At 39.8% G+C, this 19,635-nt stretch overlaps 1 protein-coding gene across 2 annotated transcripts in view; it reads right to left on the bottom strand.

Moving 5' to 3' along the window:
• Positions 1-14,081, bottom strand: part of PCP4 (Purkinje cell protein 4) — an 87,305-nt gene extending 73,224 nt beyond the window's left edge. For both annotated transcript variants that reach the window (XM_075593715.1, XM_075593714.1), the window contains exon 1: positions 13,943-14,081. In XM_075593715.1, the coding sequence (XP_075449830.1) occupies positions 13,943-13,951 (9 nt within the window). In that variant the 5' untranslated portion in view covers positions 13,952-14,081. The remainder of the gene's footprint in view (positions 1-13,942) is intronic.
• Between the last annotated feature and the right edge of the window lie 5,554 nt (positions 14,082-19,635).

Consider the following 19,635-nt stretch of genomic DNA (forward strand, 5'->3'; position numbering starts at 1 on the left):
TATATATCCCCTCAAACGTCCATCCAATAGGGTGACGACTGTGCTTAAAAAAGAGCATACCTGAGATACCTGGCTGGAAGATATGCAAATATCTATGCAAAGTATTGTATATTTAAATGAGTTCCACCCCACACTTTCTAAAAGGAATGATATACCAACTACACAGAGTCAATAATACGCCTAAGGCACCAACCTAATGACTAGAATAGTGTCAGACACAACAGGATTAGAACCCACAACCACTGCTTTTCTAGGCAGCAGCTCTAGCAGTGTTAGCTAAATCAGTAAATGGGTAGTATAACTGTTACATCCTATGTTTGAGCTTCTCATTGCTCACACATGTAGCTAATCTAGCTGTTAGCATATCTCACAGGTATCTCAGGTGTGTTCCACAAGGAACAATAAAGGTGCTGTGTGTTGAAGACCCAGGAGTGGTTCCTCACATTATATGTGGATGTTAAATGTTAATACTGCAGTGTCATACAATATCTTATTAAACGTTTGATATGTTGAATAAAGAATATGTTTTTTTTTTTTTTAAAGGAATAGGTTCTGGAACACTTGCAAGTGGGCTGGTTAAAAATGATACCTATTTTCTGTTCTTCTTTACTAATGTCCTTGTTTTCAAAATAACTTTAGAAGCTATGTATGAAGACTCCAACATTTTTTTTACTTGCACCATGACTACTAATAAACACTGATAGTGTACCATCCATACCCCACATTGAGTAACCATAACTTAGTTTACTTGTTAACAGATCTGATAGCAAAAGTGGTTGGCTCAACCTTAGACCTGAAGTACTAGGGCAGAACAAGTGAACTGTGGAATCCAGTTCCAAAATATTTCTTGGCGAACTGGCTCCCTTCAGCATAGCGCACATCCTCCATTTTCAATCTGAATCAAAAGATCCACCAACTTTAAGGTGGTATCAATTACTGGCTTTTCACAATATGCATCTGATACAGTGCTTCACATTTGATGCAACGGTGCAATTCCTCAAAACATACTTTCTTTGCTCTAAATTTGCCTTGGTGCAAAGCCCTATACAGTATGTCTTTTTCTATGTATTTAGTTTCCTTGTATACATGTAACAACGTGTTTTAGCTTCCATTGAAACCCTAGCCTAAAGGAGGGGGCTAAAAGTGTACAATTCTCTTGTAGCAACATTAAAAGATATCATATTTATACAAAATTCTCAGGGACATGAAAAGAAAAATGTGCTATATAAGGTCGTTGAACCAGCTTTCAGTATTTTGTTGTGTTGGTAGGCACAAACAAACCAGTATCATGAGATTTTATCAATAACTTGTCTTTCGGTTTTAAACTGTCAATGTCATAGTGAAATGTAATTTGCAAGAAAAACTCAGTGGTAAATTCATTTACACCTACGTATGATGGCAGAATTATTAAAGACTAAATCTTGCAATACAAGGTTGTTTTGTAGCTGAACATATTGATTGCAAGTACCACAGAGAGCTTTATCTGCTACAGTTTATCAAGGCTCGGAACATTTTGTTTCTATTAATATCCATTCACACTTTGAAATCTGCGCATAATAGCTCTAAAATATATTAAAAAAAAGAAGAAATAATAGTAGCAAGTGGTTATGGTAAACTTCTGTTTATGTTTTAAAAAAATAATCAAGCCTATTCATCAAACTGTTAGGTTTCTCAGGCTAAATTTCCCCAACACCGAATGTAATTTAATGCAATAAAATGTATGAGTTTTTCTGTATTCAATAAGAATTACCTATGTGGAAATATTACTACATTATCAAGACCATTAGAGTAATCATCCTCTCTTCTTACAAACCACAAACATACGGAACCTATTAAAGCAGCAAGCTGTGCTGCTCATTTTTCTTTTACATACAATACATCGATTTATTTTCTCTTTACTCAAATGAAGGGGTTCCCTGGAGCTGAACCGCAGTACTTGATGCAACGGGGACCCTTGGTTCCTGAGATATGTCATTTAAAACCATTATTGTATTTTGGAAATGAATCAACAATATGGCCACTGGAATTAACCCAAATCTGGCAGCCAATAGAAAGCTGTGGCATCATTGTGAGATACGTTGCAGCTTCCCATTGGGTGACACCCACACCACCCCACCCCAGGCCGTCTTTGTTTTTCCTTTTCAAGTACTGGCAAAAGTCAAGAACTGTAATATCTCGTAAATTGGAGGGTCCCCCAAGCATTGAATTTTTGCGAGATGTCTTCATTTGCCTGCAAAATTTGCATACAGCGTGGATTTCCAGGTCCACAAATCAAATCGCCATCTCTGCACGGCTTGGAAATGCTAAAAAAAAAAATATTGCCTGTGGCAAGATGTGTTTACATGCAAAGAAACGCTATTCTCTTAATTTAATATATAGACCCATATGAAGGGGAAAAAAAAGAAAAAATAACATTTTACCAAAAACTATAATGATACAAAGATAAGACGAAATCACCCTTACCGAGGGGAGAGGTGAATCAGCGGGCACTACGGTGCAGAAAAAGGTTGCAGAGGCTGGACTGGGCTATAAAAATACTTTATTCAAACATGGATAAAAACAAGAGGAGGGGAGACAAACCCCTGCGCCTCTAACGCGTTTCACCCAAGAAATGGGCTTTCTCAAAGAGTAACGTTACTCGTGCACAATCCCCTGAAATATCGGAAGTAAACCGGACGTGATGTCACTCAGCCAATGAGATGCGAGTGTTCCCAAGATGGCATGATGGGAAAGTGCACTCATGGCTAGCGTGGACTCGTGTGGGATACACCGGTACCAGTGTCATGCGCAGTAAAGACCAATAGAATAAAAACAAGTGATACTTAGTTTTACAAATGATTATACGCATAGTTGCAGTTAATCTATAACCGCAAGTCCCAGTTCAGAGTGACATACATGCAATAGTATATACATCAAGTTGTAACAAAGTAACTCACTTCTGAGACTGCAAATATCAAACATATTATATAATTGCAATATGAAATTAAAAACAAGTAAAGTCAGGTTTTTTTTAAGGGATTTTCAATGCATTATTATCTTAAATTCATAACTTTCACATATATAGTGCATATTTCAAAAGTGTACTGTAATCATGTTTATATTCAATAATTAAAATGGTAATAATGTATAACAATAACACCAATACAATAAAGCATAGATAACGGCATGCTTTCTGTAATAAATGCAATCCAAGTGATTTTTCATTAAGATATAATCCTTATATACTCCTAGAAGCCTATATATAAATCTTTGAATTCTGCACTAATTCGAAAAATTGTTCCCTTTATCAATGAGTTATTAAAGTGAATTCTTAAAGTGAACAAGGAAAGGAAAGGGTTGGAGGGGGAGGCGGGGGAGGAGGGAGAAGGAGGGGGGAGGGGGAGGGGAGAAGGGAAAGGGGGGGAGGGGAGGATCTGGAATGCTTTCATTTTTGGAAGTGTTATTGTTTGGTACATCTACCGTCTTTAGGTCTTTGGCATTTTCTATGAAAACTCTAATTTTTGTATGTTTTCATTTTGTTTTTAATTCTTTAAAACTCACAGTAATGAACAGCGTCTTTAAATGCTAAATAATTAGATTTTTATTATGTATATTTTATTTTTATTATTAACTTTTTTATTATGAGTTCCGGTCACAAAAAAAGCACTGTATATGTACATGGCCTTTTTGAAAATGTTTATTCAAGGTGTGCCACTGTTCTATATCTATATCTATCTACACACACAATGTGTGTGTGTGTGCTGGGTTTACGTGTGTGTATACATAAACAGTCTTGTACTATTTCACATTTTACCCTTGTGTCTTCTGATTGTCAAGGTCCCTATTACATTACAATAGAGTGTTGCCTCTTACGCCTTCTCTGTTTATTTTCACACTAACTTGCCAGTATCCTTATCATCACGTCTCACTTCCTCCTCCTACCCATCCCCATATCCATTGTAACTAGATCTCGCTCTACAAAACTGGATATAACAGCCTCTGTTTCTATATGACAAATGAGAAACTGATACACGCTACAACCAGCCGGAAGTGCCGGGTCAGGAATTCCCCAGGTTGCGTGCACTCTCAACCATACAAGTGATATATAGTATATAAGTATAGTAACTATATTAATGCTAGAACTAAAGCCCCATGAATAAAGACAAATAAGCAATGTTGTAATAATTAAAATACTTTATTATATAAATTGATTCAAATAAGAGGTGTATGTATATTCTCCCATGTGAGGCGACACTAGCTGCCTCAGCAGTAGTCGGTGTATTATGATACATATATATTTTTTAAATCAATTTATATTGAAGCTTTTCACCATTAGGATGGGCCTTTCTTCAAGCTGTACTGTAGCAGCTGGTTTGGATTGAGAAGGGATAGAGTTTTTAAGTCCAATAAATGTTTAAAAAACACATTGCTTTGTTTATCTATTGATCTGTGCATGATAATGATGCATTATGAGCACAGATTAACCATTTTGTTTTACAAAAATACATTACCTCTATCCACAAAATGTAGATACATTGATAGCCAAAGTGGTTCCTTTTATTATATTGCCAATTTCTAAGATGTAGGCCCATATTTATTACACACACTTACAAAATGGCGACCGTGTGGCACACGGCTGCCTATTACCCCTGACAAAGGGATCTCCCTGATACATTGTACTTTTATTCTCTGTCATTATTACTCTAGTAATCCTTTGCTGAGTGCAGCAGACTACAGACTGTACTAGGAAAGGATACTCCCAGACGGGATGGTGCGACCCATGCACTGCGTTCCAAACAGAGGAAGTTGATGCGTGCCAATAACGGAAGAACAGCTGACAACTGCCAGGTCACTACAAGGGTACTTTATTTGTAGACTACAGCATACAGGTAAGAAGAACCTCTGACGCGTTTCGTGCAAGTGCGCACCTCTGTTAGGAACGCAGTGCATGGTCGCACCATCCCGTCTGGGAGAATCCTTTCCTGCTGTTGCTATTGGACTGTTCGCACGCCTATCCAGGAAGCAGTTCATACTAAGAAGTAGTGAGTACTCTCCGTTTTCATACAACTTGCATCACCGGTCTAGCTCCAAGGACATATATGCAAGCTATTTTGGGTGGTCAGGATAGCCATTCTGGTGGTTTTTCAGACATCCCCAATGTGCTTATTTATATCATAGCCTTACATGGGAGCATCATTTGACCGGATACCACACTACTATATTGGAGAGATATAACATTATTCTTCCAGGATGACAAACATTGGACATTTTCTTATAAATCAGAGATACTGATATTCTAAAGCTTTGTGACATTAACCTATTTTGCATGCTCTAGAGCCCTGATTTAGGGGGTTATTCCTCTATTTCCACTACAGACTGTACTATGCCATAAAATACTTTCCGGCGCCTGAAACTGTCTTACGGTTTAGCACCGATTAGTAAATATGGGCAGTAGTGTTGCCTCTGTGTTTTCTTTACATACTTATCTCCAGTGGTTGACAAATCACCAAAAAATCTATTCGCCACACAAAAAAATCTACTCGCCACCTAGTACCAAACGTGTGCTGCTTGGGCCAATATTTACTCGCCCGGGGGTTAAATCCACTCGCCCGGGCCGAGCAAATGTATAGGTTTGTCGAACACTGCTTATCTCCATACGTTCTCTTGTAACATAGTGGGGGGCGGGAGGGGAAGCTGGGATCGTCCTTTCCGTTTATAAACAGAATTCATTTCCCTCTGACATTTAGCACTAATCATTAAAATTGCTTAGAAAAATGAACACTAATGAGATCCCACTGATAGTGAAGGACTCTTAAAGCCTCAACACAAGCCATATACTTTAGTAAAATATTACCTGTGTTATTTTCAAAGGTTAAACCCAGGCTATTGAAATATAAAGTGAGGCAGCTATTCTGAAATGATTACAGGTTCAGCACAGTTAAGACTTAGCTTCTTCATTTAGATTTTGATGCTATGTACCAAAAACCGAGAAGCAAGACAGGAAACCTTTCCCTATTTAATTTTTGACCATTACAACAATATACATGTATCAATTAAAAATTATAGGCAGAGATTATGGTGCAGATTAACTAAGTGGCAGTTTTGATATACAGCTAAAGACGCAATATGACCATGGATCAGCCATTTTCAAAATTCTCCATATCTAAAGTAGCCTACGTCTACAATTCTGCTCCAAAAAAAACCCCCAAAAAAAGTGCAACAAAACACATTGTCCTCTACTTTGATAAATCGACTCCTCACTATTTTGCCCCTGACCCTATCCTGCTCTTTAAAAATAAATTAATGATATATATATATATACACACACACACATACACACACACACACACACACACAAAGATGAAGTACGCTGCAGATTCCAAATAGAAAATCATCAGGCAATCACAAAAACTCCAGAGCGACGTACGTTTCAGACCACAAGGTCTTTTCTCAAGCTTCAGAAAATTTGGAGTTTTTGTGATTGCCTGATGATTTTCTAAGATTAAATAATCCTTTTTCTATTTGGAGTGTGCTGCGGACTTCATCTTTTTGTGTATTTAACAGACTGGTTGGTGTTCCCTGTCTATCTACTAGCACCTGAATCTCTGCAAGTATATAATATTGTTTCTGTGGATTATGGTTCTTTCCTTGTGTGCACCCAGTATCAGTTTATGTGTGTGTGTGTGTGTGTGTGTGTGTGTGTGTATGTGTGTGTGTGTGTGTGTGTGTGTGCGTGCGTGTGTGTGTGTGTGTGTGTGTGTGTGTGTGTGTATGTATATATATATATATATATATATATATATAAAATCTGTTTTCCTAGTATCTTTCTTCTGAGGTTACCATGGTAACATATAGACTGTTATATAACGTATATTTAGGTGATGGGGCTATTTTTCATTTCAAATTGAATTTTAACTGTATATTTGAGATACTCTGATATTAAAGGACCATAATATTATCACTACCTGTCTATTTCCCTCCTTTTGAGCCGATTGCCATCTTTTGTTGTAAAAAAAATGTTTTTTCTAATTTTCCTAATGTTTTCATTTTCTCTGGTAATTGTATCGCTTTGCTATCATACACAGAACGTTAATAATGTCTGTTGTATTAGTTATTCATATTAACACTGTATAGTCTTGGATTTTTAATTCTATTTCAAGACTTTTTATCACTCCTTATTTGGACTACTCGACTGTTCATCTAATTTTGGGAAACACATTTGTCTTGAACAGTCGACAATTTCAATACAATTGTGTATATGTGATTATTTTAACTTTTGTCTCCTTTTCATCTCATGTGATGTACATTTCATCCTTTTTTATTGGAGTGATGTTGAGTAAGAGGGGATTGTGTATGTATATACAATGTATACATATTTAAATTTTAGCACCCTTTAATGAATCTGGACCCATGCTAAATATTATCACACCTTTGTGGATCTTGGCCTAAGTGTGCAGGAGGTTGAAATGAAGCTCTCCCAGAGCTTCTTCCAGTCTATAGGTTATGTGTAAAACATAGGTACTGGTACCAACAAATAAGAGAAAACTCAATTGAAAACTGAACAATTCAATTGTGTTGGCAGTAGTCCCCCACAAACCAATTCTTGCACACAGTATATATATATATATATATATTGTGCCATAGTCCTAGGAATAGTGGGCAGCTTTCTGTCTGATTTATAAAACAAAGTGCGTTCATAGTATGGAAGTGATCCGCCCCACAGATTCACAGTCACTAAGGCTGGTGGATAGGAAATCCATACCAGACTTTACAATGGTTCTAGTTTCCCTCATCTGCTCTCCTAATTGAGGAACAGGAATATATTGCTGTTAGATTGGCTGCTTCATTTTCTCTTAGGCTAAGGCCCCGCTCCCTCAGTCAGCGCGCCCGCACTGCAGACAGGCGGGGCGCTGACAGACACAGACCGTGATATGCGGTCTGTAGGGAGTGGGAGCCAGAGCGGGAGGTGGGTGGATGGGGCGTGGCTTGAGCGGAGGGACCCACTACTCCCCCCCTCCCTCCCTCCACGGGCTCGGGCTGCAGGAGGGAGCTGCTGTGGGATGCTGTAAGGTAAGCAGCTCCCTCCCCCTTCTGCCACACAAAACACACACACACACACTACCTTGAGTAGGAAGCTGCCTGATGACAGCTCCCGCTCCCGGCCCCGCCGCTGATTGGCTCATCAGCGCACCACGTGACGCGTCACCGCTCGGGATCACAATTTTCTTGAATCCCCTGCCGGCTGACGCGTCACAGTGCGTAGTGAGCCGTCAGCGAGGGGGGGCTGGGACCGGCTAGGGAGGATTCCCCTGCTGGTGGGGAACGCTCGCGCGGCCGTCCGCGCCGCCGAGCACAGCGGGTCCCAGCCCTTAGAGCTTGGAGGCTGGGAGGATGTTGCTCCCCAGGATCCAGTTCGGGATAGATGCCCCCCTCATGTGTTGCAGCATCTGAGAATCTATTGGGACGCTGTCCCCATCTGACAGTTAAGAATTTAATGTTATATCTGTGTCTTATTTAAAGTTGGTAACTGGCTTACCCAGCCAACATTGCAGATAGGGATATGCTGTGAGTTAGACTCCTGACAGGAGTAGATGTTAGTTTTATGATTTCTTTTGTTTCTTAAAGTGACAGTGTTTGAAATGTTTAGTGTCACTAATGGAAAAATAAACCACTGAAGGTTGAGGGCTAAGTGTCTCTTGTGTGTATACACGTGTTTGTCCTCCTTTTCTATAAATTAAACCTTAGAAGACTGCGTCGTGAAGAGCCTGGGCAAATGACAGCCCTACATAAAAGGAGCCTATTTGCCACTATATATATATATATATATATATATATATATATATATATATATATATATATATATATATATATATATATATATATATAGTGGCAAATAGGCTCCTTTTATGTATACAATCATTTATACAATGAAATGAAATTAACATAGTTACAAATATATAAATATATATATATATATATATATATATATATATATATATATATATATATTTATATATTTGTAACTATGTTAATTTCATTTCATTGTATAAATGATTTATTTTCATTATATAAAGATTGTGTGATTAAACATTGAATGTGTATTTTTAAGAGCTAATGAAGTATTATGTACTGTACGTGTGTGGGAAACTGGTCTCTACCACAATTAGAAACTGTATTTTCATTTGATTGGCTTAATGTATATTGCTGTGGGTATAAGATAGAGGATCATGTTCCGAAGCCAGAACCTCTGAGGAAGTCGCAGTACGACGAAACACGTTTGGAAGTGCCTCGGAGGATACCGTCCTAGCAGCAGCATTACCAACCAATCAGCAGGCTTTCCGAGATCCATGTGTTTCCCCCGAAACAGAGGCAGAGGCAGGAGTGGGCGGCAAGGCAGCGTATGTGCAGGTTGGAGCTGGGAAGTGACTGGGACACATGCAAGAGGATGAGAGCGTGCCCAAAACATTCGATGCTTTAACTAATAGGAAAAGTGTGAGTGTATTCTCTTTCACTGTTTGTATACTGTGTCTGTTTTTATACTGCAGTAAACAATATTATGCTATTTATGTGGATTGTCATCTGTCTTTTTAGGAGGAGACCCATTCCACGGATACCATCAGGAGCAGGAATCGCTGTGTGTAACAATTGGTTTGTGGGGACTCCCGCCAACACAATTGAATTGTTCACTTTTCAATTGATCACATTATATATTTTATTTGTTGGCGCCAGTACCTATGTTTTGCACATAACCTGTAGACTGGAAGAAGCTCTGGGGAGAGCTTTATTTCAACCTCCTGGACACTTAGGCCAAGATCCACAAAGGTGTGATAATCTTTAGCATAGCTCTACTACCATGGGTCCAGATTCATTAAAGTGTGCAAAACTTTACCACACCTTATCTTCCATTCAAACAAATGGGAATAAAGGTTTGTTAAAGCTTAGCACCCTTTTGTGTATCTGTGACTTTGGTCCTTATTCTATATCTACAGAAGTAGCTGCATGGGCCATTTTTGACAAAAACAGCCTAAACGGCCGCTTCTGTGGATATCCAATTTCCCCTTTAATATTTAAAACACATATCTCCTGAATGGAGCATCAGATTTAAAAATATAAAACCAGCATTGGAGAGGGCAAGATGATATAGCTTAAAGTACAGCAATTTAATAAAATCCAACAAAAATGTCGATCAGCTTTAACAGCTATGAATGTAGCTTTAAAAAGTCACTGCCAATATACATGGTCTGCCTTCTTCTCATGCGTCTGATCCTACCTAATGTATGAAAGTTAGAAACACTAGTTGTTTAGTTGAGATGTGTAGTTCCTAACCACAACTGAAAAGAGAAATGCAGGCACCCATGTCGCGACTAACGTGGGGTCAGCTGAGCAACTGGGACTTTGGACAGTCCTAGCCGGCGGGCCATATTTTGGGCATCATTGGCCTCATTGGTGGGTGGAGCACTCTGGCAGGGTTATCTCCTCCCCTTTGCTGTATCTGACTAAAAGCCACGGCCATTGTGCCTTCAGACCTCTGTGTATGTGCTTTATTTGCGGGGGGTTTCAGGGAGGGATTGGGGGAGCAGCCACGCAGGCTCTGAAGTCATGTCAAGTTCTGAGGACACGTGTAATCTCACCATATCAACATAGGTATTTACATTAATTCAGCAACTACTAGCTTTACCTTTCACCATTTTTCATTTAGTTTGCTGGTCCACAATTCAAGGGAAAGGGACATATTTTATTAAGCAGTGTCACTCCATACAAAAGACTTTCTGGGCCGAAAGACACTTTACACCACATTCACTGCAAGGGACCATCGTTACTAAACCTTGCTAGCTACGTATGTTATGGAGTAGCACTGCTTAGTAAATATGGCCCATCATCTCTAATCTCTTGTATTCCTAACCTGCCCGTCCAATAATTACTCTACCTGCCACCTGAGGTACGTCATAGGGCAGGAGTAGACAATTCCAGTCCTCAAGGGCCACCAACAGGTCAGGTATTTAGGATATCCCTGTTTCTGCACAGGTAGCTCAATCAGTGGCTCAGTCGAGCCATCTGTGCTGAAGCAAATATCCTTAAAATCTGATCTGTTGTTGCACTTGAGGACTGTAGTTGCCCACCCCTGTCATAGGGGCACGCTAATGGTTAAAAATCAATATATCAAAGTAACTTTTGCCCCATGTGCATCAGTTAGTGATTTGGGTGAGTAATTTAGGAGGTGTCACCAGACAAATGTATTATAATTAGATCTACACAATTCTGCATTTTGATACCGTCAGTCACTTTTTTCCTTTTTATGACTGCAAACATGTTTCACCAAGTGTGACGGAGTAAACTCCTCTGACTAAAGATCTTTGTACAATATAATATCCTCTTTTAACAAGTTTATTGCAGTACATTTAGTGCAGACACCGGCACATCATATATTTTGCTATTGTGCGTGAAGTTTCACTTTTCATAGCCATACAGACCAGATTTAAATGTGAGAGCTTTAGTTTTGGAAGAATTTAGACCGATGCGGCTTTGAGAGTCTCTGGCAGATTGTTCCTGTTGTCAGGTGCACAATATTATGTACTAACATTTAAAGATGAATATATGTCATACAAAGACTATACAAAGACGCTGTTACTGCATATTGTATGACTCTGTCTTTTATTGTTTATCCTTGTTGTTTAGTTCTTGTTTTAAAGCTAAAATTGACAATTGTTGTTGGAAGCTTTAAAATGGGGATCACAGAAATGTATCAAAAGAAGTACAGTATATGGTAGAATGGTTGTGCCCATCTGTACACAAGATGCTAAGCCAAGCGATTAGATGTCAGTTGCAGTATTTTTACGATCAATAGCATTAATGGATGGGCAGTCAAAATTGACAAGTCAACAAGTCAGCATTAAAACCGATATCAAGTATGCAAAGCTGTATTCCTAAAGAAAGGACTAGCAGAAATGGTTCATTATAAAACCATAAGTATCCATAGAAAGTTTGGGCTTGGGTTCCTTTGTTTGAAGCATTCCAAATATTATTTTCTTGTGATAACATTGAGTCGTTGAGTCAACAAAAGCACTATGAAAAGCAAAAAGATTGCCTCGACATGATTGATTGCCACTGTATGGAAAATGTTATGGAAATGACATTCAAGGATTTAGAAAGCCTGCAGACTTTAATTGAATTTTATGGAAATTGCCGGCATTGATTTGAATACAGCGATATGTGCAACTCTATTTGAATTGAAAAGATTTGCATAGGAAATCTCCAGAAGATGAACAGCATTGGAGGAAAACGACTCCTGATGGTTCTGGAAAATCAAAGATGTATAACTTTATGTAAACTCATAACTTTATGTAAACTCATACAGCTACTATATGAATATTTGAAAGAACTTGGGATATTTTGAAAAATGCAGTAAGTTCTACTAAATCTCCGCAAAGGTGCGTAGGGCTCTGTGGAAGTTTTTAGAAGACATATAAGCGTCAATTGAATTCCAATGTATGAAAAGAGGAAATGAACGTGCGAAGGGAATTTTTGCAACCATACTGCAGGTGTACGAGCCTGAGTAACAGTGGTGCTGTCCAGAATAAAAGCACAGTTACAGATATATTTTTCATAATAAAGTGAGAGACAATGTGATTATTCAGTTTGATGTTATTGACTACCTATTTAAACAATGCCACAAAGTATAAAAATGAACACATGAAAATCCAGATACGTCATAGGATGTATAGGCAAATAACTTATTAAAAAAACTTGCTTACTTATTGATGTGCCAAAATCCCCAATATTTTACACATTTCCACATTTTATCAACATTAGCTCAAAAAAGCTGTTGCTCTGGGAGATGATATTTTAATGGTTTATATTAAGTATTAATGAATAATCTGCATTGTGTTGAATATACTATACTCAATCGATATTCATGTGGATAAATTAACAATGATATTTATGGTTGTGCTACTAACTTGAATACTGTAGTTCATAACCAACAAAATGATCACATACTGCACATTAAGTGGGGATTTTCCATTAGGATTCAGAAGGCTTGACTTCAGAAGTGTAATTGACATTGTTGTAGAATAAGATAAACTAATTAATTTCCAGTAGCCCCGGTGGATGTATTAATTATTCATACTGAACTGTGCTCATATCAATAGAATACTTGTTACCTGTGAACTTATTGTATCATGGCATACCAATAAATATGAAACATTTAAATCTAAAATGTACTCTTCATTAAACACTTACATACCTATTCTTTTTTAATAGCAGGTAACCCCACCCAATAAAATTCTGTTCCGCTAAAAAGTTGCTGGTGAATGTAGAGATGGCTTTACTATTATGATATTTTGGGTGAAAGTATCATGCAAAAATACATGTAAATCTTATTTTACAAATGAAATTAAAAAAAATTAAATGAAAAACAATTTTTTTTAAAGAAACATTTAAGTTCTAATCCTACTGTAATTATTTTTTCCAAAAGCAGATGTGCTGTTATCATTATCCTACTGCATTTGTAAAATGCAAATTCAGTCTTTCTTTTGCCTTCTTTCAATACAATACTGTTTTGAAAAAACAAACAAAAAAAACACTGTCCCCATACTTTAAATGCAGTCTTAATTCACCTTACATAGCAGACAAGCCTGTATTTATTACTACAAAATCACATGAAAAAATGCATTCCTTTTGAAAAATTAAAATAAACTTTTTATTTTCAGGATACCTACAATGTGCTTTCATAAATTCAGTAGCAGATAAAATATATATATATCAGATCATACAGTATATATAAAAAAAAAACAGTATAATTTCATTTTCAATAAATATATTTCCCATGGGTTATTTGATGACTACAATATATATAATAATATTGTTTGACACCTGCAGCTCTGCGGTGTGTTCTGTAATTGCTTCAACAGCTATCTCTAGACAGTGCAGCACATCCAGACTTATAAAAGGGTTGGATACTCACCTCACTCATATTTGCTTTGAAATGGCAGTCCTTAGGTCTCCAGTACTTCCTTTGCACGGAGGGGTGTACAGAGTGGAGCTCTTTGTATTGTACAGTACTAAGGTTTTCTCTTAAAAGGGGCTACCCTGTAGCATCACAATTCCAGTAAACCAATAAGAATGCTTTCAGCTGCCAAGCAGTCTTGTATTAGTAACATTGTATCCAAGAGTAGGAGGAGACACCTACTGTCCAAATGGGAAATAGCATTTTTCGCTTAAATATAGCATTTTATGCTCAAGACATTCCCCAGAGTATAAGCATATTGCCGTAAAAATAAAAAAATAAACCTACACTATTCAGGCTGCACGGAGATTATTTTTACTTAGAAATGCTAAAAGCCACTGCACACCCCATTTCCCCTCTAACACTATATGAATGTAAAAAGAGTAAGACCTATTAGTGAGGACCATGTCATGTATTGCAGGAAAAAGGGCGAGGCACAAAATAAAAGGTGTTTCAAACATAACATAAGCTTTGTGTTCCCTTATTCATTCTGAGGCATTGGAATTTTTAATCAGTTTAATCGATGTCTTTGCCATATTGAGAAGGAAGCTCCTGCTCAGCAACTGTAGGTAGATGTGCGTGTACTGAATGTCAAGGTGCATGCAGGTAAGTATACTGGTAGGGGTGCACAAAAAGGCCAGCTCTGCACATATGCACTCATGCTGTGAATTCATTAAAACTTATGTAACCCATCTATCCCGGGGCAATCGCAGATCGGCCCCCCTAAGCTGTACTGGGATCTGGCTACATGACTGTATATGGTGCATACCTGCTGGCAACAGGAGGGCCTGAGTCTCCCGCGATGACATGGGGGATAACAGGAACAGGTTTCTGGGGTGGATGCCTTCGTTCTCATTCAGTGGTGCAGCGCCTCCATCTCTAGTAAGCCCCAGGAATGCTGGGTGGAGTCCTTATAGAAAGTTCCCACACAGGGATGAGAGATTCCAGTCTCACACACACGGATTTCCTTAAAAGCAGCAGTCTTTATTCACCGCAGCAGCAGCAGCAGCAGCAGCAGCAGCAGCAGCAGCAGCAGCAGCAGCAGACAGGTACAGGGTGTCCACTCCACTCAGATTGCTCTCCTTCAGGATGGTCCCTTCCCTGCCACCACCTGGATCAAGGGCATCCAGGGTGGAGCTAACTCTTCCCTCACCCCCTAAACAGGGTGAGAGGTATTGGTCCATCTCACTACACTATCATTCTAGCAGCTCTACTCAGAGGCTGCTCCTCCTCTCCTAACATAAACTCTCCATACACTCTCCTCTAACTCACTAGACAAACTTCTCTCAACTCACTAAATAGGAAGTGCACTGCTCTTTATGATCTCAGCAGGCACCGCCCCTGCGCCTCTTGCTTTGACACAGGGTCAGGTGACCTTCTTCCACCACTCACGGCAGTGCTTGAAGTGGGGGAAACCCATGATAACTCCTGGCAACCTGCCCTTAGCAGGAATTACACCAGGAGGAGGATAGAACTATAGCCCCATTTCTTACCAGGGCTACACTTAATTTTATTGTTATTCCGCTAAAATAATTTGCAGGTGATGGACGCATACATAGTCACCCACTCGCATAGGTACCTCTTATTATAAGAGTGTATAGAAATGTATGCATCCGTCACCGGCATCACACTCCAAGTACCGAAAATCGATATGGTACTATCATAGAGAGACACTGACCATACAGTAAGGTTTCACCCAACTATTTAGCTGTTACCAATACACCATGGTCCAGTGTTAATATATCAGTGTCTTCAGCACAGACCAGACCAGGACTCTTTTATTAAATTTATTTTATTTATTTATTCTGTGCCTAATATGTTAACGGAATAACAATACAATGAAGTTTTAATTAATTCACATCATGAGGGCATATGTGCAGAGCTGGCCCTTTCGTGCCCCCCTACTAATTGGTGTCTTTCCCAGAACACTAGATCTGATCTGAATGGAGCGGCTGTGAATGCAGGGTAAAAAAAGGCAACATTTGATATTCAGGAGTGCTGAGAGAGGCGGATACAACTTGACCCCATGCTACGACCCCTCCACATCCATGCTTGCTTACCTCCCCCTCCACATCTCCATTCCATCACGCTGAAAGGCCCAGATTTACTATAAATGGTGCTACGCTTCAGCACATTGTAACTCCTATTTACTTGAATGGGAGTTAAGGTGTGCTAAAACTTTTTAGAAGATGGGGCTGTGATGGTAGTGGTAAATATGGCTGCTGTAAATAAAGGTCAAGCATGCCATTACCCCAACCTGTCAATAATACACTGGTATTATGTTAAGTGTATGAATAATGTATTATATCTTAACCTGGTTCCCGCACCTCAGGGACCAGGAGTTAGTTTTGTTTGCAGGAAAAATGTTGCAAAAGTGTCTGTAAGCTTTCCCTGTAGCATTTTGTACGTTACTGTTTTTATGTTGCATTTCGACCCACCAATCAGGGGCTGGGCAAATAGACAGCACCTGGTCATGAATGTTTCAATGTGGTGGGTTTAGTGTATTAAAAGGTGTGAGGGAGACCCCTAGCTAGCTATAAGAGTTGCAGAAGTTGTTGCTGTAGCTGAGAGAAGCTGCACTGTCCACTCGTGCTGGTGTCAGGCCTGGAATCCTGTTTCAGAGGACATTGCAGGGAAGAGAGAAAAGGGGAAAATCTCTGTAAGGAGGTCCCTGCGCTAAGGACTATAGGTTACCCCAGGTTTTTCCCCAGTTGCGAGTATGTGTGTTGTCTGTTTATGTCAGCTGTAGATAACTTTTTTCAGTAAATTAATTTTAGAAACTGGGTTTCTGTCTGGCGAATTGATCCCTGGTATTAGTCCTGGCCTCCTGGGCCAAAATCAGTTCTAGGCTAGTCAATTACATGCTCTAGTTTTACTTATGTTCTAAAGTCTGACTTTAGTCCGTTTATCTTTAGAGATTGCCATTGTACAGTATAATAGGGACTCTGGTTGCTAACTTGCTATTTGCTCTCCCATAACTCACTGCCTGTCCCATCTTCACTGATAACACAGTTAATTGGCTCTCCGTCCCAAGCAAAGGCAGAAACAAGGGGTTTCTGTCACTTAGAAACTCTCTAAGAACATAAGAAAAAAAATCATAGTAGGGAGGACTGCCCTTTTTAAGACATACTCTGTATAATTATACACAAGGCATAATATTTCCCCCAAATTGTATTCAAGTGTGTCAACCACAGTGCAAAGTGCAGTAGAGTCTCAGTTTTCTGACCTAAACAGGACAAATACTGTGTCAAATAACCGAAAATGACGGATAATACGGTAAGTATTATCCAAAATTTGTACCCCCCTCCCACCCTCTTCTCACTTACCAGTCTCACCACAAGTTGAACAGGTTGTGTACAAGAAGAGAAGGACATTAATTATATTTGGAGACTGTCTGAGAAAGATACACTTCAGGAGCATAATTGTGAATCGTGAAATAGCCCAAGTTTAATGTTCACCAGTTTTTTGAACAGTGAGGAGACTTTGCTCATCTCTAGCACGAACCATGATAAAGAAGGCTCAAAAATCATACGATACCTTGCTTGGTTGAATTGTTATAGGTATAAGGGGTAGAAATTACAACTTCTTTTTTTTTTCACACCCATACTACATACTACTACTACTACCCATAGTACATACTACTACAACTACTTTTTATTTAAAATGTATTTCGTATTTGTGACTAATTATGCTGGGGAAGGCCTGGTTAGAAACCTGTAATCTTCATCAAATGCTCTTGAAATTCTCTTACATACAGAAGTCATAAACCATTTGCTTTTTGTCATTGGTAAGGATAGTGGTAGTGTAGATGGAACCAGAATGTAACTAGCATCCAGATGATGTTTTGGCTTTCACTTGGCCACCAGAGTGAAGCTTACACCGATGGCCACACTTAGGGGGCTATGCACTAAGCTCCGAGCTTTCGCGCTGGCCTGAAAAAAATTAGCACGTCCGATAAAAAATTAAGCCTGCGGCGCGATTCACTAAGGCCCTGAGCCCATGTTCTATCGGACGGGCCCAAAACTGGCTTATCGTGCGTGCAAGCTTTTTTCCCTCTGCTATCGCACTTAAAGTTCCCGTACACCAGCTGATAGAAAAAAAAGCCGCATGTAACATTTGCATGGAGATTTGCCATCTCCATGCAAGGCATTTCAATTATAGTGTACATGAGCAGGGGGTCTCCGCAGCTGAACCGCATTGGTTTCAGGTCCGAGGACCCCCTACTTCAGGAGATATAGGCCCCGTTATGGGGTGCTGGTATCCCCTGCACTTTCAAGCTTCCGCGTCACGTGACCGGGACATTTAAATTCTGCAGGGGATACCGGCACCCCATAAAGGGGCCTATATCTCCTGAAATAGGGGGTCCTCGGACCTGAAACCAATGCGGTTCAGCTCAGGAGACCCCCTACACATCTACACTACTGTCAAAACACACATAACAATAAACAATAATTCATTACCGTTGCGGATAGCCGCTATGGTAATGAAGCTGCATTAATGTAAATTTTAATAATAGTGTGCGGGAGCAGGGGGTCCCCTGAGCTGAACCACATTGATTTCTGCCTCAGAGATCACCTGCTTCCCGGGTTACAGGCCCCGGTATGGGGCATCGGGTGCCAGTGTCGCCGCCATCTTTATAGCGTCCAAGACGCGATGTGGGCTCTATAAAGATGGCGGCGACACTGGCCTCCGATGCCCCAAACCCGGGCCTGTAACTCGGGAAGCAGGGGTCTCTGAGGCAGAAATCAATGCGGTTCAGCTCAGAGGACCCCCTGCTCCCGCACACTATTAATAAAAATACATTAAAGCAGCTTCATAACCTTAGCGGCTAACCGCTAAGGCAATGAAGGGTTTAAGGCACAATAACATGTTTATTGGGGCCAATTGCCCCTAATAAACATAGCAATATACAATACACATGCCCCCGCCCCCTAAAACATACAGTACAGTAATGGGCAAAATTACTATTATCCACATATGGATAATAATGCATTTGCCCATTTTAAATACATATAAATTACAATAAATACAGTCAATATATATTACACTTACCTTTTACAGGCATCAACGATGAAGGCCGTCTTCATCCTCATCTTCATCCTGCCCATGCACCCTCCGATGCTGCAAAACATACACAAGAATAAAAACATCCAATGTAATGTCCCCTAACCCCTTAATCACCATAGCGGTTATTAACCGCTACAGTCATTAAGGGGTTAACCCACCCTCAACCACCACTCGGGAGGCCTACATACCCTCCCCCACTAACCCCCCACACCGTGAGGCCTAACCACCCTCACCCAATACCCAGTCGGGAGGCCTACCCACATACCCTTGAGGCCAATACCCCCTCCCCCCACCCCCAGTACCCACAATAAAAACAATACATTGCCCCACAATAAACATCATTCTATTTATTAAATACATAACCCACCCCCTGTGCCCCCCCCATAAATACATGATTTATTCTTTTACATACAGGGTTCATACCCCAGGCCCACGTGAGTCCCCGGTGGGCCTGACGGGTCACCTCACAGACCTACAGGTTACCAGCAACTTGTTTCACACAGGTTCTGGAGGCCTGTTGGTGGGTCCCGCCAGGCTCCATGGCCCCCATGTGGTCTCTGCGGGTCACCGTAGGCCACAATTGG

Source organism: Ascaphus truei, chromosome 3, assembly GCF_040206685.1.
Source record: "Ascaphus truei isolate aAscTru1 chromosome 3, aAscTru1.hap1, whole genome shotgun sequence".
NCBI classification, from domain to species: domain Eukaryota; kingdom Metazoa; phylum Chordata; class Amphibia; order Anura; family Ascaphidae; genus Ascaphus; species Ascaphus truei.